Source organism: Scomber scombrus, chromosome 21 (genome assembly GCF_963691925.1).
Source record: "Scomber scombrus chromosome 21, fScoSco1.1, whole genome shotgun sequence".
Lineage (NCBI taxonomy): Eukaryota > Metazoa > Chordata > Actinopteri > Scombriformes > Scombridae > Scomber > Scomber scombrus.
Genome location: NC_084990.1, coordinates 4885716 through 4908335, shown reverse-complemented (window position 1 = coordinate 4908335; position 22620 = coordinate 4885716). Strand labels below are relative to the sequence as shown.

At 40.0% G+C, this 22620-nt stretch overlaps 1 protein-coding gene across 3 annotated transcripts in view; it reads right to left on the bottom strand.

Annotated features, from left to right (window-relative positions):
* Positions 1–1752: 1752 nt before the first annotated feature.
* mprip (myosin phosphatase Rho interacting protein) overlaps positions 1753–22620 on the bottom strand; it is a 45091-nt gene continuing 24223 nt past the window's right edge. The window contains exons 9-25 of one of the 3 annotated variants that reach the window (XM_062442233.1): positions 22362–22466; positions 19262–19318; positions 17982–18050; positions 17802–17891; positions 17343–17452; positions 16598–17165; positions 15791–15928; positions 11057–13669; positions 7932–8079; positions 7677–7794; positions 6151–6310; positions 5894–6007; positions 5604–5690; positions 5305–5467; positions 4994–5079; positions 4560–4634; positions 1753–2736 (exon numbers count right to left, since the gene is read on the bottom strand). In XM_062442233.1, the coding sequence (XP_062298217.1) occupies positions 4602–4634; positions 4994–5079; positions 5305–5467; positions 5604–5690; positions 5894–6007; positions 6151–6310; positions 7677–7794; positions 7932–8079; positions 11057–13669; positions 15791–15928; positions 16598–17165; positions 17343–17452; positions 17802–17891; positions 17982–18050; positions 19262–19318; positions 22362–22466 (4659 nt within the window). In that variant the 3' untranslated portion in view covers positions 1753–2736; positions 4560–4601. The remainder of the gene's footprint in view (positions 2737–4559; positions 4635–4993; positions 5080–5304; positions 5468–5603; positions 5691–5893; positions 6008–6150; positions 6311–7676; positions 7795–7931; positions 8080–11056; positions 13670–15790; positions 15929–16597; positions 17166–17342; positions 17453–17801; positions 17892–17981; positions 18051–19261; positions 19319–22361; positions 22467–22620) is intronic. The other 2 variants (XM_062442232.1, XM_062442234.1) reach the window with 2 other exon arrangements.

Here is a 22620-nt window from a genome sequence, read left to right as displayed (position 1 = left end):
ACTGCTGTCAGCTGTGTTGTAACTCTGGGTGGCTTGACCAGTGAGTTTAGCAGCAGTGAAGCAGTTGTCAGCCAGCTGTGCAGCAGAGGCATCATGGGAGCACATTGGTGGGACCTGTCCCCCATCCAGCTCACTGACCCTCACACAATATGTGGTTTAACTTTGATAAAAACATAACTTTAATGAACTTTAATGGACATTTGTTCCTACTAAAACTGGTGTCGCTTGATGCCATGAGGTCAAGTACCTGCTGACTGACTTTCTTTGATAGAGTAGTTGGTTATTCGTAAAATATCATTTAAAAAAAGACAAAAACACTACAGTGAAATTTCAGGGATAAATCACAAAGGTTGCAATAATTTATACACACACCTTTGCAAAGTTGGGACATATTTAAAAGATTCATACAATAGTAGAATAAAAAGTACAACATTATGTATATGTCATATTGAGCATCAAATATATATAGATTTTGAAATTTGGAATATCATTACATTATTACCAAATGTTAAACATGTAAGTTCATTCTTGACCTTTGGAAACTAGTTTAACAAACACTCACAAGTTCCACTTACTAGCTTTTTCCAAGAATTTTCAATTCCATCAGTCATCTCACTTCATCAGCGGGTTATTTCTTCAGTTGGCATGGTGACTGTACTGTTGACATGTAAAGCTGTTTGAACATCATGTGGTGCGGTCAAGAGCTCCAAGGTCAGGAACCCACTTTTTCATGCCTGTAATTTATGTGCAGTGGATGAAATCATCATATATTAACAGTTCAGTCTACATCACGACTGAGCAAGCTCCATTTGATGATTAAGACCATGTGAAACGGCTGAAAACCTGGAAAAAAGCTTCTAAGTGGAGTTTGAGTGAAGGTTGTTTCGTCCAAAATGATCAAGACACTGTATGAAGTGTAAAATTGTATGTTGAAAATCTAAAACTCAGAATATACTCAGAAAAAGCTCCATTATAATCATATTTAACCTCTTTCCTATATTTTTACACTCATCAGCATTATTTTTGTAAAGCAAAAATATCATCTGTAATTGAAGACAAACTGAGACAGACATAAACAGTACTAAAAGCCTGCGCTATGTGCTGGGAATATTAACTGCCGGCCACATTGTTGCACCTCACCCAGGTTCTGAACACACCTGTGGCTGATTGCAACACTGTCACTGCCAGCACTTTGTAAACTGAGGCAGGAAGTGGCTTTTTATAGAGCATTTCAACGTATCATGACAGGAAAAGCTCAAGTAGATCTGTTCTAGCTCTATTCAAATGTCCTAAAGAGCAAATATGTAGACCACGTGGACATTGGAACTGGCACACCTACATGTAACACAGCTATTACTACTGTTAATAATTACACCTGGGCTATATTGTCATAATGTGGGCAAATAACTACTGTAAAAAAAAAAGGTAAATGATGAACAACCAGTTATCATGTCATGTCAGTTGTCACAGAGTAATATTTGGTCCTGTCCCACCTCCCACCTCCACTTTCCTGTATATGTGTAAATATTGGCTTGTACCTTTTAATGTATTTCTAAAATGGAATCAAACTGAAGTCAGTTACAAAAAGGCCTCAGGCTACATAGATGTCAGCACTGTATGTGTATGGCTGAAAAAGCTACGGTACTTGTTTTCTATTTGTTTAAGGCTCATCTGGACAATAGAAGAAAACAAAAAAAAAAAACATACGAAAGAAGTGTAAGCAACACAAAACAGTCACAAAGGGTGCAAAAATATTTATTGCTAATAAACCTGTAGTCACTTGGTGTATATTTGCTTTATATTTACAATAATAGAGTACAGAGGAATGGGAATGTGAAAGAAAAAATCCCAACCATTTAAATAAATACAAAGGGACTGCCACTGAACAAGACTACAAACATAACCAACTCCAACAACTCCTATACAGCTGGACCAATGATTGCAGTGTGAGAAAAAAAAACTCTATATAAATTTTTCATATATATATATATTTAAATTATAGTCAGAGAATCCAATCCATATGCATTCAGTTGTCGCCTTTTCATCATTCTCAGGTTGATCCAAGTATAGCGGAGTACATCTCCGATGTTAATTTAAAGTTAGGTGATGAAGCGACACAGTAGGTAACGTGTTCGATAATGTAGACGAGCACTTTTTGTTCCATAGCTTGTTAACTGAGCAACACTTTCATTTGTGCTGGAATGATAATGGAGAGGTGGAGCATTTAAAAACGTGCGGACCGGAACGCCGGTCTCGTTCCTATGCTTTTTGTTATGCAAGTATTACTCATTCATCAGAAAATGTAGCTGTGTTTAGCCGTTGAACATCACATTTATGCCTTTTTTGGCTAGCAACAGTCTAGGGAGTTAAAACAGTAGCTTACACAGTCATAGTTTTAGTGTATGTAAGACAGATGCTCAATTAAAAACACTATTTACAGTAAGACATGGCAGCAAAAAAAACAAGAAAATGTCACAGTTAACTGAAGTGCATGGAATGCAAAATCTAGACATGAAATTCAAACTTCATACCATGTTTCTTTTTAATAATATATGATCTGTGTTTTGTGACCAGTGTGTAGTATTACTAAATAAGTCATTACAGAGCTAAAATATAGTGGGCTTCTAAACATGCAGCAAGGTAGGTAGACATGATGCGTCACTGTCAGAACTCCTTAGTGTCTTTATTTTCAAACAGGTGGAGTCTCTGCTCAGCCGTCAGCCCTTCCTTTAGACTCTGTGGAGATTGAGGGAGAAAAGCAGATGTTAATATTGAGCACTAGAAACTGTGCGTTATCTTGACAGCTGTGCAGGCAGTTAATTTCAATGTTACCCTCTGTCACCCGGTGAGTTAATACTGAAATGGAATCATGAGAGCCCACACACCACATTACATTTGAGTGGAAACCCTTGAACACCCCTGTGTTGTATGGAGCCCCGAAACAGACAAAAGTTAGTTAAAGATTCAGAAGAGTCAAAACTATAACCGAATACACCAAAACACAATACTATTAGTTCAAATGTGCTGTTAAAGATAATAATATAAATTGTTATGGTTTTCCTTTAACCTCCAATCAGTACAAACTCAATTCCTCGTTAACTAGTTTATTTTACTTTTCAAGTCCTTAGTCTTCACATTTTAGTTTTAACATAAGTTTAATAATTAATCTGTTCACTTTGTTTCTCCATTTCCACTTCTCCTTAAACTAGCTAAAAACTCTAGAAGCTAATCACGCTGAGCACCAGACTTTAAGCTACACCTGCAGCTACATTTTGTCACACAGTGTAACCAGAACTTTTAAGTAGCATTAGCCAGCTAGCCTTGTTAGTATTAGCTTGCTGGTTAAATGCTTAAGGCTACTGTTATGAGGGTTGATAATGTTATTTCAGTGGTACACAGTATATGGTTAATTAACTAACAGTATCTACACTGTAGTTTTATGACAAAAGCTAACAACAGCTAGGAGCTAGCGGAGAAGAATGGTGCTATGTCTGTTAGCTATCGGTGTTTTCAGCAAAGTTAGTCACATTGGTCCTGTCTGTATTCAACACACACATACATACACACATTTGTCTTTATATCGGTGTGAGGAAGCTAACTGAATAATGCATTCCCTAGCCCCTTACTCTAACCTTAACCTGGTAGGTACAGGTTTGATAATGCAACCTTAACCTGGTGCTAAACCGTATTCCTCTTGAAGATAGAGCTAAACCATATTACTTTTCTTTGCATGGTTCGTTTTTTACGTGTGTTTGTAAGCTGTACTTGAGTGCTAGGAAAGGCACCTGTAAATAAAATTCATAATTATTATTCTTATTAGGATAATTATTATTAATCATCACAACTAAATGCCTAAACCCAATTCTAACTTAAATCTTAAAACCAAGTCTCAAATTGCCCTTTGCCCCAACCAAAATGTCCTCACAAAACAGCAATGTCCTCATAATGCTGGTTTTCAACTGGAATAGGTTCTCTTATAGATATAAAAGACATGCACAACACACAACACACACACATTCCAACCTTGGACATACAGACTATCCCGTCTCACTGCCATTTAAGCCTGAGGAAAATACCAAACATTGCTTGTGTAGGTACTGTACATAAAGATAGACAAATATGAAGTTTTATATTATGTATGTAATGTAAAGAGAAAAAAAGGTTTTCTTTTTCCTTTTTTAACTGACTGATTAAAGGTTAAAGGGACAAGACAAAGCTTTATATTTCTTTTTATACTAAATTTTAGTTATGGTACTAACATTATTGGTGTATTCAGTCATATTTGACTGTTATTGCCTTTTGTTAGTTTTGGGGCTCCACAGTGTGGAACTAAATAAACTGCTAATGTAAACGGAAACACCAATTAGTTATTATCAAACTGTGATATCTCAGACACACCGTCACTCTGCCAGACCTGACGTCATTCGTGCTTCACAACCATGCGTCTGTGAAGTGGGCTATCTGTGCATGCTAATGTGAAGTAGTGACTCAGATCTATTGAGTGCTTTAGAAGTGGAGGACAAGAGGATGTGCTCAAAACACCAATGGGTGCGTCGTACCTAAAGGAGAGGGGAAGGAGGGCCTACACGTCCTCTGCAGCCCTAACTGTCCCAGGGCATGTCACGATTCACAGACTGAAGACAGAAGGGGGGAAAACACACCAGCAGCTGTGTGTTAGACTACTATGGTGTTTACTTTGCATCACAATCCCACGACTGCTCTTTTGATGGAGTCACACAATGAGTAAACAAAATGCAGCTCAGCAGGAATACTGCCAATGATGACGCAAACGTGGGCATGCAACGCTGCATGCAACTCTGCGTGTGACCTGTAGATGGCAGTAAGTCACTTGAAACTGATTTTCAGCCTTCACTGTCAAAACAGGACTGTTGTTCTATAATGTGACACAATGGATGATACAGTGCCGTGACAAATCCAGAATGAACACAACCGTGGGATGATGGATTGATATCACTCTTAACAGGAGACCCACCTTTGACCTCATGGTGCGCTCTGAGCGTTTGGCTGCAGCAGCTGCCATCTTGAGGATGTCAGGGTTGCTTTTGGACTTCATGATATCTGGGAGGGAAAAATGAGTCAAGATTTTAAATAAAGAGGAGAAACAGAAAGTAACGAGTGCACTGGTGTAGTGAAGACTAATTTAGTTGAGTCACAGTGTGCTTCATTCAAGAGGCACTCGTGCAAACAGATTCCTTCTAAAAGAGGAACGTATGAGCAATTTAAGACAGGTTTCGGATAAAAACAACAATGTTCTTGCACGTGTTTCTAAGCCTGTTTTTGTACCGTATCCTCCTCTCTCCACCTCCTCCAGCGAAGGCTCCCCGAGTGCCTCGTGAGCCAGCTGCAGCTGGTCTCTGAGCCGGCCCAGATCCCGTTCTGCTTTGGCCCTGACGATGCTCAGCTCGGTGTAGATGTCCTTGTACTTATCTGTTGCATATTTCTTGTCCTGAAAAACACATTGTTTAGAAGTTCAGACAAAGGCTATGCATTCTTATGTGCTTCTCTCAGCGAGGAATTCATGGATGCCCCCCAGCTAAGAAGACCTCGAGTGGGAGAGTTCTCCTAACAGGAACAGAACTTACTCTTTGGGCAGATTGTAGTTCATCTTTCAAAGAATTGATTTCCTGCTTCAGGTACTGAACCTCAGACTCCTTCACCCTCAGCATCACCTGGAAAACAAGTGAAGATTAAAAAAAGAAAAAGAAGATGAAAAGATGCTGAAAACAAGGGAAAGCAGAACTTTACAAAAAAACCTGCAAGTCTTCGCAAGAACCTGCCTGACGAGCATCAGCTGCTTATTAAAACTGACGAGTACAGACTTGCTTTTATGATATGTTTTATATGCAGAATTTTTACATTTTATGTAACTTACCTCCAACTCATAGAGCTCTTTCCCCTGTATTGTAGTGTTTGTGTCTCCTACTCCATCCTCTGATGTCATGGAGCGCATCTTTGTGATCTCTGCCGCCAGACGGTTATTTAGCTCCTGAAAACGCAGCACAGATCAGCAAAATAGAAGCTAAAGTGTGACGAAACTGTGTGCCAGAGTAAATATTTGTACGCAGGTGTGCCTGTGTGTGTGTGTAATGATTGACATGACTGCGTGTTATGTGCGTGTCTTTTCTGCACCTGGTTGTGTGCGTTCAGCTCCTGGTTCTCTCTCTGACACTGCCTGAGGGCCTGCCTCTCGGCCTCCAGAGCCTGGGCCAGGTGGGCGTTTTCCAGGCACTTCTGGGAATACTGCTCCGACAACACCTCGATCTCCCGCTGGAACGAACACAGCTCCTCCCTGAAACACAACACAGTGACACAGTGAGAGAGAGAAATCAAACACCAGCCAGGGTGAAGAGGGTTCAGATACAGCTGGATGTTCAGACTTTAGTTGAAATTATCTCTAAATGTCTGTCAAAGTGTCATGACGATCAGACAGATTGTGACAGATAATCACAACACTAGATTCATTACTGGAACACCTGCCCTTCAACACACGTGGCTGAGTCAAGTGTTAGAGCATGCTGAAGTCAGGCAGGTGAGCGTTCATCATCGAGTACCTCCAACACATGTTCCAGCAAGTCATGAGTGATAGATGCAAGATCTGATATTTCGACACCCTATTGGTAGATCAAACTGTTTGATCGAGTATATTCAACACGTAAACAGCAGTAATCTGAGAGGACTGATTCAGCACAACTCAACTGTTTCACAATTCAGACGATCCAAGTATCCATTGACATTTCATACCCAATAAAGTGTAATTCTACAGTTTTGATGAAGTAGTTTTGTAATAACTTTTACAGGTATGGGCCAGTAATAATATTTACATCTGGTCTTTGCCAGTCACACAGCTCTGACACTGCCTTTCTAACAGCTACCAGTGCCAAACTGATAACTGCTGATAAGGGTTGTCAATCAATCAAAATTGGAACTTTTGTTCAAACATAAAAACCTTAAATACTCTATGAGGGCAACATATTGTTTCGTTTCCCTTGTACCAGTTTTTGTTCTCTTCTTAATGACTGATCAGGACACTAAAGAAGTAAATGAGTGGAAAACTTTATTTGGAGTTCTACCTTGCAGATGGCAACATTTAGAATAAAGGTGGGGCTGTTTGAGTATTAAGTAAATTCTATATTCAGAAAATGAAATTTGCGAGGACAAAGAATGTCCTTGTTTGTAATGTAATTAGAAGTCTGTCAAAGTAATATAAAAATCTATATAGAAACATTATTATAATTAACATTTTTACTTTTTTGACACACTGAAAAGGTCAGACCAATAATAACAATCTGTTAATGAAGCATAATAAGAAAAAAAGAGAAGGTGACTGACCTTTTAAAACTGCTTTACAGTACAACAAAAACAAACCTGGTGAGTCACCTGTTAGCTTATCACCCAAGCAAGGCAGCACATGCACCACAAAGGAGTGGAACAACACTGATTCTACAATGTAGTTTAGGGTTTGGCTGTGCGGGTTGAATTCAGATGTTTCAGCCCTGCTTGTTCTCATACTGGTCCTAATCACTGATCGAGTCATCAACAGACTGAGACAGTGGTATTCCAAGAACGAAAATTCGTAACCAAAAGGTCGTCTATCAGCGTGAGTTGGGTCGTAAAAGTGTCACGGCAGCTGCACTGTGTCAGTGAAGAAAACTTACTCGTGCTGTCTGCGAATCTCCTCCATGTCGGCGTTCTCTACGTTATTGTTGGCCTTGCGAGCCTTGTCCAGCTCCTTCTCCAGCTCTGACCGGTGGGCGTTTTTCATTGCTTCAATTGCTAAGATAACAGACACAACATACTTTATAAGATAGAGTACGACCTCTTTACTTTGTGTTCTAAACCAGTATTATCACTAAAATTGGGGTGAGCTAAAAATATGCCGGTGAGATCTTGTAAATTCTTGTGATATTTACCAGAGATGGTGGCTGCTGTCTCCTCTGCCAGCAATCTCTCCTTCTCCTCATGCAGGTTCTCCAGCTCTCTCTGGTGTTTCCTCTGCAGCTCATCTATCACCTTCTGATGAGACTCCTCCATTGCAGTGAAGCCCCTCTCACAGGTGGCCTGTGACACGGGACAATATGATGCAACTGTGAGTTTACAACTCATCTGGACAAGGACCGCGAGGTTCTCCTGACCATAAAGCTGAGCATGAAAAAACCTCTGGGCCCTAAAATGTAAGCCAGTGCAGATCATCCATTCATTATCCAGCAAATCACTTGCAAGCTACTGCCTGTTAGCCATGAGCAAGTTGAGCCTGTGTGAGTACAAAAAGGGTTTAGAGGAATGACAGGATACACGATACACTGAAGAAATGCAAAGACAATGAGCGAGGAGGGTAAGAAAGTGTATGTTGCCATTTCCTATTCACAGCAGAGAACACCTACTGACAGATAGAAACATCTCATGCTGCTTATTCCAAACTGAGCTTGTGTTGTTGCACCTAATAATTCCTAATCTGCCTATGGGCCAAATCTTTGCAGGAATGTAGGGTTAAGGTGATAGTCTAACACAATCGTGAATAGCTGGTCTGGGAGCTACACTGCATTCAAAACTATCTGCAGCAAAGAGCATTTTACAAAATGAGTTAAGCTTGCCAAGCTAGCACCTTCGGGTGTTATGGAGAATAATCCTCTTCAACACACTTTCAGAAAGAGCCATTACGCTGCTATTATAACTACAGTGCAAGTTTCCACAAGAAGGGATTTCAATAGCCTTTCCACTAGCCCGACTCAAAACCTAGCCCTGCTTCCGTCCTCTATTCACTGCCACTAATCTGAGTGCTCAGTGGACGGCTGTGCCCGGGCCTGCGTCCCTCTCTCTCTCTACTTCAGCCACGCAGGGGAAATGGAGGTCTAGTCTGTTTTCACAGGGATAAAATCCCCTGAGAGCTCAGACCCAGGAACCTACTGTGAGAGGCTGAAAAGTCTCCCCCACAGAGCAAATGTAAACTTCCTGCTCTGACATCAGACCGAGCACAGGCTTTATTTAGAAGCATGTCAGGCTATGCATCTTGTGTGTAAATATATCCAGGTCATGGCACGGGCATGAACCCGCTGCTCAGACACTCCAGAGTATTTAGTTAGCCAGACGTAAACCTACAATCTGAAAATCCAACGAGCTGTTAAAACTCCACCGCTACACGTAAACCTCACTTGAACGCTCTTTATCAAATTGACAACTGATAGGTAGTCAAGTAGTCATTGTTTTTTTTCTGGTAAGTGTTAGACCAACCCTTACTAAATCTCTCATTACCTTGGATACCTTCCAATCTGGACTTCATTAATATTTTCCTATCCCATTAAACATCTAACTTCCATTGGTTCAAGTCCAAAGAAGTTCACCTAACCTATATGTGAATTAGAAAATAACCCTTTTTTTAAGGCAGATTTGTTCTATATTTTTCATAATATTAACCAATCCCATGAAGACCAAAACCTGCAGTGAACCTTGAACCTATAAAGTTTTGACTGTAAATTGTATTGTACAGAAAATGTCATTTATTTTGACTCAGTCCCACCTACTGTAGGAAATACTAACTAGCCCAAGAAATGTGTATTGATCCACCTCTGAAAATAGTCCCCACCAAATCCACTACTTAATCCAATTTGAGTAATGTTGGCTAAAAACTACAGTGCCCAGCCGTCTAAGGAACTTTTTAAACCTTTTTAAAAAATGCAAGTAGTCAGTCGGACCCAGTGGATTTGGGGCAGAAAAGTAAGAAAGTATTGAGAGTCAACTTACGCATTGTAGGGTTTTGGTCTTTTTCATGCGATTTGCTAATAAGTAAAATGTAGAATAACTAAGAGTTATCTTTCAAATACAATGCTTGCTATTATGTACACTATTCAAATAAAAGTTAAATCTGACTACAATTGAAAGGGGTGTTTCACTCAAATAACAAAAGTGGCATCCAGCCATGCACATGGTTTTGGTTTGATTTGCAAAGGTTTTGAGATACTGACTCCTGGAATTTTTGACACAACCACAATACAATGGAAGTAAAAGGAGCTTCAATTGTGGTACACAATGCATTGAAAAATGATATTTGAAACTCTACCACAACATAATTTTACAGAAACAATGTTCCTGTCAGTCTGGAAAAAGCAAGACCTCACCGTCAACTGTACCAGCTAGGAATAACGTAAAAATACTGTCCATGGACAAATCTAAAGATTTATGTGGAGAGCTTGAGATATTGTTTTCATAAAGAGACATTTATGTTGACTTTCAATTAAATGTCAGTTTTTTTGTCCTCTGAGCACTAAAATTTCCATTTACCTCCATTGTTTGGGGTTGGGGTAGTTATTATCTACCATTTGACCAAATAGTACCGAGGCTAAGACATTTTTTTTATTAGTTAGGTGAACTGACCCTTTAACACAAAAAACAATAATATATCCTTTAATGTTGTATTAAAATGTTATGTAATCGATTGTTAATGAGAGGGAAAAAAGGAATACATTGAAACAGTTAGTAGAAACAGCCAAAAGGAAAAGAGATTAGACCCATAAAAATAATTGCAAATTTAGAATTTTGATTTCTAAATATTCAAAAGTTCAAAAATGAGAAAAAGGGTCAACTCTTTACCCTTAAAACTTGTGCCATAGCTGAGTCAAAGGTTTAACTTAATGAGCACATTGAACTACCAACAGAGGAACTCATTTCACAGGAGAATAGGCTGATAAGATGTAGTAGTGTGAAAAGTGTGAATCTGATCACTTCTGTTGATTTCTTTCTTTGCTAATCTTATGTTAAAGTTACTGAAAGTTCTTCACCTGATGGTGATGCACAAAATGGGTTCCTCAGTACACAACTACTGCAGCGTCAAAGACAAAAATGTTTTAAAAAAAGACTAAAAAAGGAGGTTAGAATTCATGCAACACAGAAGAACACGTGTTTAAAGAACACAGAGCAACAGAAGGGTAAGCAAGGTTAGGAAGGCAAGTGGAGGGTTGGGGAAGGAGGGGGATCTGGGAATGCCACAAAGGAACACAAGGCATCACAGATGGCGGACGGCAAGGACAAGGAGCGCTTCCACCTTCAGGTTTTCCAGGTCTTTCTCGTATTTCAGCCGAAGAGTGGTTATGTCGCCCTGCTCTTCGCGTCGCCTCATCTCTTCGGTCATGACTGAGACTTGGGTCACCAGCTCTTGAATACGCTCTTTGAGGTTGGATGTGTGGTGATGTGAAGGTCTGTCTTCTTCAGTCGAGGTCCTGTCTGGGTTTGGCGGATTCATCATGCTCTTCAACTCCTCCATTTCCCGGTCAAACCTCTCCATGAGGCTCATTCGTTCCAACTCGTGCTTCTTCTTCAGGTTCTCCATGCAGTTCGTCAGTGAGTCGATCTCTTTGACGTTTTCTTCTGAGCGAAGGCGCAGTGTCTCATTGGCCTTCACAATGTCTTGTCTCAACCTTTCAGCTTCCTGCTCATAGCTGTCTTTGACTTCTCTAAGCTCCTTCCTATGCCTGGCTATTATGTTTTGAAGCTCAATGGTTTTATCCACTGAGTCTATGGGCTCCCCTTCAATGTGGATCAGAGTTTGTGATGCTGAGGTGGCTTTCAAAGATGCCTCAGATAGTTGACTATGAAGCTCTGCCAGTTTGGACTGGAGATCTCTGACAACCTCTCTCAATTTAGGACAGTTTGCACAGTCCAAGCCACCAACCTGAACTTCTCTCTGCTTTTGCTGTAGCTCTTTCTCATGCTGGACTTTGAGCCTAATAATCATATACAACATGTAAGCTTCTTTTAAGGCATCAATCAGATATTCAGACTGTTTCGGTTCTCGACCAGAATCAAAGCTTGCAAGAGCCAAAGACAAAAGCTTGTCATCTTTGGCCAACTTCACCCTGGATGCAATCTGTGTCAAAAAGTAGGACTTTTCTTCCAAGTTCTCTGTTAACTCTTTAAGAATAAGGGTATTTGTGTCATCATCAAGCCAGCTGTACATAGACGCAAAATCTGGTTCTGCCAGTATCTCGCTCTCAACTTTTGCTTTAGGACAAATCGTGCTAATCAAGAGCATCAAGCGCTTCTGAGCCATCATCTGTTCTGCCACACCTCTTTCACAGCTGTGTTTGTTTTCCTCTGGTTTTATTTCAATGGTACCCAACAACCGACTCCAGAACTCTCCCTCTAATACCAACCTCATGTCTTTCCGACTCACACAGAATGGTTCTTCTTTCGATGAACCAAGGTGCTCTTTGAAAAATAAAGTGCTTTTTAAATCACTGAGCATTTTCTCTACATTAACAGCTACCTTTGCTAACATGCCTAAAACCTGATTAGTCGCCTCAGACTTCATCTCAATCTCTTCTATTACTTGCTTTATAAGACCTTTATCATCAACCTGCTTCTCTCCAACCTCAACACACTCACTAACATGCACTGTCTTTTCAACTCTACCTGACATTTCTAACTTCTCTCGTAGCATCTTTATTTCGTTTTCTGCTTCTCTTAGCTTCTCTCTGCTGACTTCCTCCGATTCCTGTTGTAGTAAGATTAGTTCACTGTTCCTGGCTTCAAGTTCTACACAGCGCTGCTCTATAGACTGACGGTTCACCTCCATCTCAAATAACCTTGCTTGTGAGGTTTCAAGTAGCTCTTTGAGTTGATCTTTCTCCAAGTGTAGCGGCTCGTCCTCAAAATCTGTCTGGAATCCCAGACCTTTCAGCGTGGCCTCTTTCAGCTGCAGCTTCTTCTCAGTGTCTTTTAGTGTGTTGCCAAACTCCTCCAATGTTACCAGAGCTTCATGGAGCCTCAAGGATTTCTCATTAAGCTCCCTTTCATAATACTCCCTGTCTATGGCGTTCGCCTGGTTTTCGGCAAGTTCAGCTTTCAATCTTTTCAGCTCTTCCATGACAAGATGATGCTGTTTGCCACCCTGCTGGTTGATCAGCTCAGCTTTCAGTCTGTCAATTTCTCTGTCAGCCTCAGTCAACTGGTTCACTATCTCCTGACATCGTTGTTTCAATGCCCCGTTTTCACTTGTTAAAAGTTCGACTCTCTGGGAGAGCATTCCAATGGTCATCTCATTTGTCTCTGAATGGTTATCAATTTTCGAGAGGGGACCATAAGGGCTTTTTAGGGTTTCAAAGGTTTGCTTCTGAACCTTCTTAACCAAATCCTCCATGATCAGAAGACGGGCTTCGTATTCACGGATGCTTTCTCCTGCCCTAGCTAAACTCTTTTTTATTGTTTCGTTTTCTAACTCCTGTTGATATTTCCAGGTCTCCAGGAGCTTCTGAAATTGAGGTCTCTCTGCTGTCTCTTGGCTACAGCTAAAGGCTTTCAACAATTTCGACAGCTCCTTCAGAGTCAGAGTTTTATCGGTTGTCAAGTCCTCTAGTTCTTGAATTGCCTCTGTGCTGTCCTGGAGCAAGAAGCTAACTGTTTTTTGGACAGGTTCTGGGAAAGGGCCTTCCACAATGGGTGTGTTTTGGGGTTCAGAAAAGTAAGGTTCCGTGATGGAGTGGTGAGAAAGCGAGAGGCCAAGCTGTGCCTGCATATTGCGCTTTTTCAACTCTTGCTGCTTCAGGAGCTCTTTGGTCTCCTGGTACTTCTTTGTTAAACTCTGTGCTTGAGAACTAACCAGTTCTGGCCTCTTCGTCTGGGGCGTCACATCAGCCTCCAGACCCAAAGGGTGCTCCAGCTTGGAAAAGGGGACCAGACAGTTGGTTAACACACAGCAGGGGAGACACAAAGCTTGCCAATAATTGTCAGCGTTATCTATCAATCATTTCCCTCTAATTTCCATTAAAAAGTGACATTACAATTAGAATTCCCACATAATAATCCCAAATTATGTAAATGGAAACAATGATTCAAAAACACTTAAAAATTCCCCATAGGTTTTAATGGTGTAAATTAAAAGCAAAGAAAAGAGATTTAATGGCCAGGGTTAGTTAATCACAACAGAGCATGCACATTAAATGGTTAAAAGTTACTTTATATGGTAAGTAATGCAATATTAGTTGCAGCTGGATGGTTTACTAAAGGATGGAAGGCATACCAGGTACTACAAACACATTTCTGAAGTTCTCTGGTCCAAGCTCATGTCTTGCACCAAAGTAAAGCTTTTCTGAGTGGAGATAGTGAATCATATTATCCAACTAAAGTCTAATGTTCAAACATATTTTCAAACTTTCTCCATAAAACAAAGAGCCACACAAAACTTGCATTCACTTTTTTCTTTCTTATAATCAAAACAGTGCCTGACTTCAACCACAAAGAAACTACATTATCTATAAAATGATTCATTCAGTCTCACTCTGGCATACCCATCCATACATACAGCACACAAATAAAGGAATTCATTCAGCATCATACATTTAAGCCATCACATTGCTGATAACATTTGTTAAAGAGAATAACAAATTGATGGTCTTTATGTAGTTATTAGAGGATGAGAATCTGATGTCCATGCAAATAGAAAACAAGCCAAGATGTTATTATTCATACATGTTGAGCCAAACATTTTAACAACTAAAGCTATTTCACCAGTGACTCTGCAGAATAACATTGCTCTAAATTACAATTCAAGGATAACATAACTATTTTAGTCGACTGCTAGAAAGAATCAGGCTGTGATTAAAGAGGAAATCCATTAATTTTTACCAAAAAAGGGTCTTACTGTAGGTTTACAACTCAGCCAGTAAATAATATAGTTGTATAATCAATGGTTAGAGGGGATATTGAGTTAGAAAAATGAGGGTATTTAACAGGCAGGGAGGATCTAATGAATGATGCTACTGAGTTGCTTTATGGGAAATACAGGATCCAGTGTTTTTTAAGCTTGACTGATATTAGGGACATCTTAGATATCTTAGTTTCTGCTGCAACAGTTTTGACCGTTCTATTTATTCTCCAGTGCAATATCACATTGCTGGAGTATCACTCAAATAATTTGCATGAAAACAAAAATGCAAAAAAAAAATTTGATTAAAAAGTTGTGAACGGTCGTGAAAACCTAAAACTAAAAGAAATACTGAGAAATGTTTAAAATTGCTGTCAGCTAAAATGCAGAATACATTTGTCTTCTCCCTTTTAAATATTTTTTATTTTTCCTCCCTTTTCCATTTCAACTTTTCATATTTTGAAGTGCATGTAGAAAAAATGAAAAAGGTAAGTGAAAACACGGCAGAAAAAGGGAGGCAATTATTTGATTAATTGGTATTGTGTATCATTATGTAGTCTAATTTCCAGTTTTTTTAATTTCCATTTCATCATATCAGCTTGTCATTTATTTTCAAATTAATTTAAAAAAAAATCTAATTAAGGCCTGATTAACCCTAGTAACAGAGTCAAAATTACCATCTTTCTTTTTTTAAATATTGATTGAAATATTCTTCTGCAAGGCACATCACAGCAACCACAACATTGTCCTTTGATCAATAAGCAAACCGATACTCCGATACTGTAACAGCTAGCATGAGTTCAGATATATACAGTAGTACAGACCGATGAAACAGACAGAAGAGATTAACTAGTAGAAGCCGATGTAGTAATAAGATCTCAATGTTTTTTCACATGCAATGAACTCATGCAAAGGCACATATCTGTAGCCGTTTTACTGCTTCGTTGTCAGTTTGTTTGATGTTTTCTTACAATAAAATACAACATGCAAAGGATGTTACAAAATGGAGGAGAAAATACTGCTCATTTAAGAATATGCACAGGTAATCTATCTCAATAGGATTTCCCATCATAGCAGAGTTAACATACAGTGCAACACTGCAGCTTCACACTGAGGACGTGAAGACCAATAACTCACCGGAGAGATGTAACCCGTCCGGACGTCCTGCTCTCTGTCCAGAGCTGTTCTCAGCTGGAGCTCCAGCTCCTGCTTGTGCTTGTTGGAGTCGAGAAGCTGCTGGTGACAGCTCTCCAACTGTGACTTCAGGTCTTCCATCTGGATGAGCAGCATGGAAAATATTTGAATTAATCATGTTTTTTAAAAGATGTGCTTGAAGGTAATTGAATTTTGATGTATGTTTAATGGTAAAGTTTCATATGACTAATTATTTTAATTAATCACTGAAGATGTTACCGCTTAGATGAAGGACATGTAGCAAAAAAACAAAAAAAAACAAAAAAAACAGCACAAATGATGTCAGACACTGATCATTTTTGGAAATTAAGAAAATGTATTATTTGTGTAAAATAATTTGATATCTCCATACTGTATGTACAAAGGTATCAAATACTAAGAAACTGTATCCCTCAGGAAATTAATCAAAGTAGTGTTAAATGCTTGTCTTACAGCAGCTGTTAATATTATAACCACTCTGAATTATACATACTGCTTGAATTAACAAATGATCCATTATGATCAAAGCTAATATATGAGGGACAATCATTGGTTAGGAGGTGTGTGTGTAACCAACTTAATGTATCTCTAAAGCTGTCTTAAATTTATGAGAATTTCAAAGTCAATAGAAAATAGAAAAGCAGCTGTTACTGCTATAATACATTTAATAAGATTTAAATTAAGAAACGAAAATGTGATACTGATGTAAGGTACAAGAAGAAAGAGAAAAACAAAAATGTCCACTATGTACAGTATAACAGGTAAACATACCCCTTGCTTGTAATTGTCTAACAGCTGCTCCAGCTCTGCAGTGTCTCTGGTTTGCAGTGTAGAAGGCAGAGGCATCCTCCTCTCATCCCGCACTGGTGTCTTTTCCACCTGCCGCCAGTGTTGTTCGATCACCTCCTCCACCCTCTGCTGCCTGTCCACAGGCGAAGGCGATAATAACTCGGGCCCCGTGTGTCCGACTCCCTCTCCGCCATCAAAGTCTGTTCTCCCTCCTTCTTTAGGCGACGTGGGATCCGTCGACGTCACCGACTCATACCTCTTCCGCCTCTCCTCCCTCCTCCGACTACGGTCAAGCTCTCCCAGGTCTGCGTGCAGGCTCTCGGCTTCCTGCGCCCGCTGCTGAGCCAGAGCCTGAGCGATGGGTCTGAACTCTGCCCAGTCGAAAGTCTTCGAGCGGCCTTCTCGCCGACGCTCGCGCGCCCGGCTCTTTGTGACACCCGGGATGGATTCTCTATCCACGGATGAGGCTTCAGAAGAGGGAGAGTCCTGGGTGATGTCTGGCCTGACCAGACCCTCCAGAGGAGTGAAGGAACCATGATCCTCAGTCGAGCTGAAAGACAAAAGACGAAAAGGGCAAAGATTTTAATTGCGGTTTATCTAATGTGCCCAGTGTCCATTTCAAACTCTAATGATGCTCTTGGGACTATGTAATCCCAAATCTTTATGGTTTAAATCACTACACATCATCATAGTTAATAAATATGTGCAATACTGTGATTGTACTGACCTTGCCACATCAGGAGCAGTAGAGGGTCGGACGTTCTTCATGACTGCCTGGATCCAGTTCCTCCGTATACCTGCCGTCATGGCCGACAGAGTGTGGACTCCCTCCTGGGTCTAAACAGTTCAAAGCTTTATTAAATTACAGCAATCACCCAAAAAACAGAGAAATTGATATACTGGAATCTAACGCTTTAATATCTTTGGGTGCATTAGGCCATTGCAGGGACGTTACAAAGTAATACTATTCAACACAAGACAAACTGTAGCCTTCTCGTAAACATACTGTAGAGTTGAATCAGTGCTTCTCTGACAGTGTCAATAATTACAAGAATGCAAATTACAGTCTTTTACTTTAGTTCAAAGCTCTGTGTGTGTGGGGGATGGTAAAACAAACGACCATATAAAAGAACATAAAGCACACACAAACACATTTGTCACTCATGAGTAAGGCGAAGACTCTTACGTGTATTTGGAAACCATAGTTGCGTTGAGCCTGGTATTCAGTGACATTGTAGCAAGTACACAAGTCGATCTCGCCGTCCAGGTCGGAGGCCTGAGAACGAAAAAGATGAGACACGTGAAAAATAAACGAAGAAATGATACAGCAACATAAGTATGGAGGGAATATTGACATAAAGCTCACCTCTTCTGCTATTGAATCCTTGTAGTATCGTAGGCTGTGATCTGTCAACACAAACCAGTATTTCTTCCACTACAACATGGAAAAGAAAAAAGAGAAAGTTAGCCTTCACAAAGTTCAAAGACAGATCTGTAAAGCAGCCACTCACATCTACACATCATATCCATCTGATGTTAGAAAGACACAAAGACGTAGTCACATATCCAATCTCCAGTCAGTCAATAAAACCTGTTCTGATGCTGAACAGTTTAACTCTCTGTACATCATATAAAGACGTATTTTAAAGCCTTCAGGCTCCACCCTCGACTTTTAAGCGTTCTCCATTGAAGATGCGACATCAAAGTCTGACCACTGCTCTTTAAAAGGCCATAGAATGCTACAGACACTCAAGAGTGCTTTCGGTGAACGGTTCAGATGCTGTTTGAACCTGCTTTTGACCCTTTTTGAAGACCGCATCGCACTGTTTCGTGTAAAAAAGCTATTTTTTTTAAAGAATAAATGTCATCATACATCTACTGCTCTGGGTCAATCTCTCTGGATGGTTCAAAGTTTGATCTTTTAGATCCTCTAAAATGTCAAAGCTCCAGCAACACTTTGAGTATATAGAACGACTTTATTGTTAGACCAACGCTTTTCGGCTTTTGGCGTTCATCAGGGTCATCGTAAAATACATTACAAACAGCATTTAAATAGGGTGGTTTAAAAAGCAGTATCTACCAAGTATCTACCAAGATGGGTTGGGTATATGGTCATGGTTTATGGTGACTTCATGCTAATCATTCTCCCAGACAGGCAGGAAGGCAAGGGGAGTATCCAATAAGAAAAATGGGTGACACCATATATTAAGTGCCACTCCTTTAGTTACACTTTTCTGGTTTATGGACCAACTACGGTCTCACCCGTGTCTCTTATTGGATAGCCCCCTTGCTCTCCTGCCTGATTGATTGGCCTGAAGTCACATGACCATAAACCCAACCCATCTTGGAAGATGCCCCATTGGCTTATACATGTCTGGATACACATAATTGGTTATTTTTGGTATATTTATTGCCGTACTGATTTTACATGCCGTTTGTAATGTAATATATGATGACCCTCATGAAGGCCATGAGTTGTTCTGTTTACTACACGTATTGCTGGAGCTTTGACCTTTTTAGACCTTTTTCCATTCTCCATGCATCTTGGAAGTAGATGAAGTAGTGCCAGAGACCTCTACTCATCTTATAGATCTTCATTCATTCATACAGACAGACAAACAGGGGTTACTACAGTTGATACAGTACCTGGTTTTGCTCATCAAGCTTCACCATCCAACCTTTCTTGAAGTTCAGTAAATCGGGCTGCAAATAAAAAAAGACAAAAGATGTTAAGAAACCATCTTTAATCTTTTTGTAATGGTGTTAACTTGGCACATCAGACATGCAAGATGACCTCAAAAGCAGTCAAACACAAGTACAAACCATTTCATTGTTATTTGTTTCATGAACAGATTACAACCACTTACCTCGTGCTGAAAAAATCAAATAAAGTTACATTTGCCCCAAAAAAACATGGATTTTCTACACCAATATAAAATATGTCATAAAATGAAGAGCAGCAAAAACACATGCTCACTCAAACCATGTGTTGAAGGGAAGGGGGAGGGGGGTAGAAGTTGACCCTACCAATGGACTGGACAAATTTAAAAGCAGAGGATACAGTCTAAATGTGAACCACTGGCCAGGGGCAACTTCTGCCTGCTTTCATGTTGCTTCTGTGTGCTTTTTCCAGCTGAGGATGCAGAACCCAGTGCTCAATACTGCTGTTATCCACACAGTGGGAGACACACTAACAAACACACGCACATTTATGTGAACGGTGACCTCGGGAAGCAGTGCTGAGATGCGATATACACCCACACACACACACACACACACACACACACAGAGACACACACCTGGCTCACTCCTCCAACAAACACACAGATTTTTAACACACACGTACGGCACAGAATGGGTGCATTGTTTTACACGCAGCGGGCAAAAATCTGCACACACACACACACACACACACACACACACACACACACATAAGAGGGAGCAGGATGAGTAACCTGGAGAGAAGAGGGTCAGGAAGGTTTGGCCCACAGCATCTACACCCTCACACCACCACACCAGAGACACATTAGTCTTGAGGGGAAAGGCAATTAACTACAATAGAAATCACACACTGACATCAGGTTTCCTCCTGTAATACACAACAGGGATGATTGACAGTCATACAGTCGTATCATGAGTGTGACTTAATAGCTTATTATGGGAAAATGAGCAGTAAATATTTGGCAGTTTCTCCTTTATAACCAAGAATAAACTGTTTTCAGAGCTGCTGTAAAACCTGAATGTATTTTGAGGGGCGTCCACAAAAAAACTTTAATTCTCCTAACTGTGTTACCTAACTGAATCACGGCTTTTCGGCCCTGACAACAACCCGGCGACCTCTCTGCACGGAGCTGAGGACCTGGCACTGGTGCTGACCCAGGTTCCTACAGCTTAGCAGAACAGAAGAGGCTTTGTCTAAGGACCTACAGACGCACTGAAACACTCTTGGCTTGTAGAATCAAATCCACGTTCAGGTTTTAATTCACGTCCAAACCTGCTAATCATATATTAGCTGAGAGAGCCAATTATCTCTGTCACTCTCTCTATAACTTAAGAGAGATCAATGTCTTTGGTTTTAAGTATCTAACCTGAACATTAACAAAACCACCAATTAGATTTGTTGGTCAAAGTTGGATTCTTTTAGCATTTAGAGACACATAGACCAAAATAGAGCTAAGAGGAGGGTGAAAATTTGATTTAAATTCATCAGCTGACCAAAGATATGACTTTAATTGAGTGCTAATGTTGCTCAGTGTCAGCTGAATGTGTAAAAATACGACTCTTTGTTCATTTTAAGCTGGTGATATGTTTGAGGTTTTGTTTCTGTGACCTTGTTTTGATGGTTTTCTGTCGTATAGTACCCAAAAAATGCTTAATATAGCCTTACATATGAGGTCCTGTGAAAATGAAGACCTTGGGTAAACAACAGTGGCTAGTTCTGGGTTTTCACTCTATTATTAACTCCGATGTGTTATAGCTCTACCTTGACCACAGCAGCCTCACCTTGGATACAAATAAGGCCAGAAAGTGGTGCAGCAAAATTAGTCTGCCAGAGGCTCGGTAATGTAGGTATTACTTTCAGGCTTAGATGTTGAATTAGAAGGCAGCGAGCTAGGCCAGGAACATACTGGCACTGGTCAGTCACAGTAACTCTGTGAGTGTTCTTCTATGTCTTTCTCTGTTCTGAGCTGTTTACTCATCGCTGCCATTTTGTTCTCTAGATTATGCTAAATGTAATTCAATTACAGCTCAGTTACTGAAGGTTCTCAACAACAGTTTGATGCTGGCAAGCTGTCAGTTAGCAAGATAGATTTTCTCTTTTAAAGTTATACAGGCAGCATTTTATGTATATTGTTGGTTTGTCTGCATGTTTTTTATTCATAGCGAATTATAATTATTCAATTCCCAGTGAAGTTTACTGTTTCAGAGCACTGATGTCATTTGAGACAATATAGTTTATTGTTAAACTGTAAAACATCATACCACCATTACATATCTTTGTCACAAGTTTTTGATAACCACATTTGAGGGATCACTGCAAAAATAAGGGTTGGTTTATGTATATATTCTGCACATATATTTATATTATCAGCCAATTGTTTTACTCCTTGTATCTAGTCCTGTCACGATAACTACTTTTGTTGGATGATATATTGTCCCAGAAATAATCCAGATAAAAGATATTATCGTCATTTGAAAATAATTTTATACCACTGATATAGTGATAATATAATTGTATAATAACGAAAGGGGGGCGGGGGTGAGATTGGAGAGGGGGGGGCTACACTTGTGTAAAAACACAGACTGACATTATGGTTGGGGACAGAGTTATTTACCTTTAATTCTTCTGCAGTCTCCACTCAGGACGTACACAGTGAGGAATGGAGGACACTACTCACTTAGCCAATGTGACATGAATAGCCTCTTAGCTGCTAATGTGAAGTGTGGTAATATTAAGGTAAAAAATGATGAATTTCATGTCCATGTATCGTCCATATATAGACATGATGATGTTGGTACTTATGCTATTGTACAATAAGTTGGTAAAGTAATTATTGTGACAGGCCTATCAGTATCTGCCCCAAAAAACTAATATTACTCGGACCCTACTGACAACGGTGCACGTTATTCATGTGTTTATATTCATAGTAACCTGTGTGCTGGTCACACAAGATGCTGCGAAGATGGAGACTGGACTTCGGTATGGCCGTTTCAATAAAAGCGAGAGGAAGGATTTAACACTCACTGTCATGACTGACTCGGTGGTTCTTCGGTCTAGGGACTTGGCTCTCCTCAGAGGCGGCAGGGTGGAGGGGAAATCCAGACCCTGACCCACGTCATGTCTCTGCTCCTAAAGATCACACACACACAGTTATTTTTACACCCTCACACTCAAACACATAAAACAAAACAGAAACACTGACATTTCTAGTTTACATTTATTCGGTTCCAATAACATATGAACACATAAAATCTGCAAAGTCACAGCTGGATGCGTAAAATCT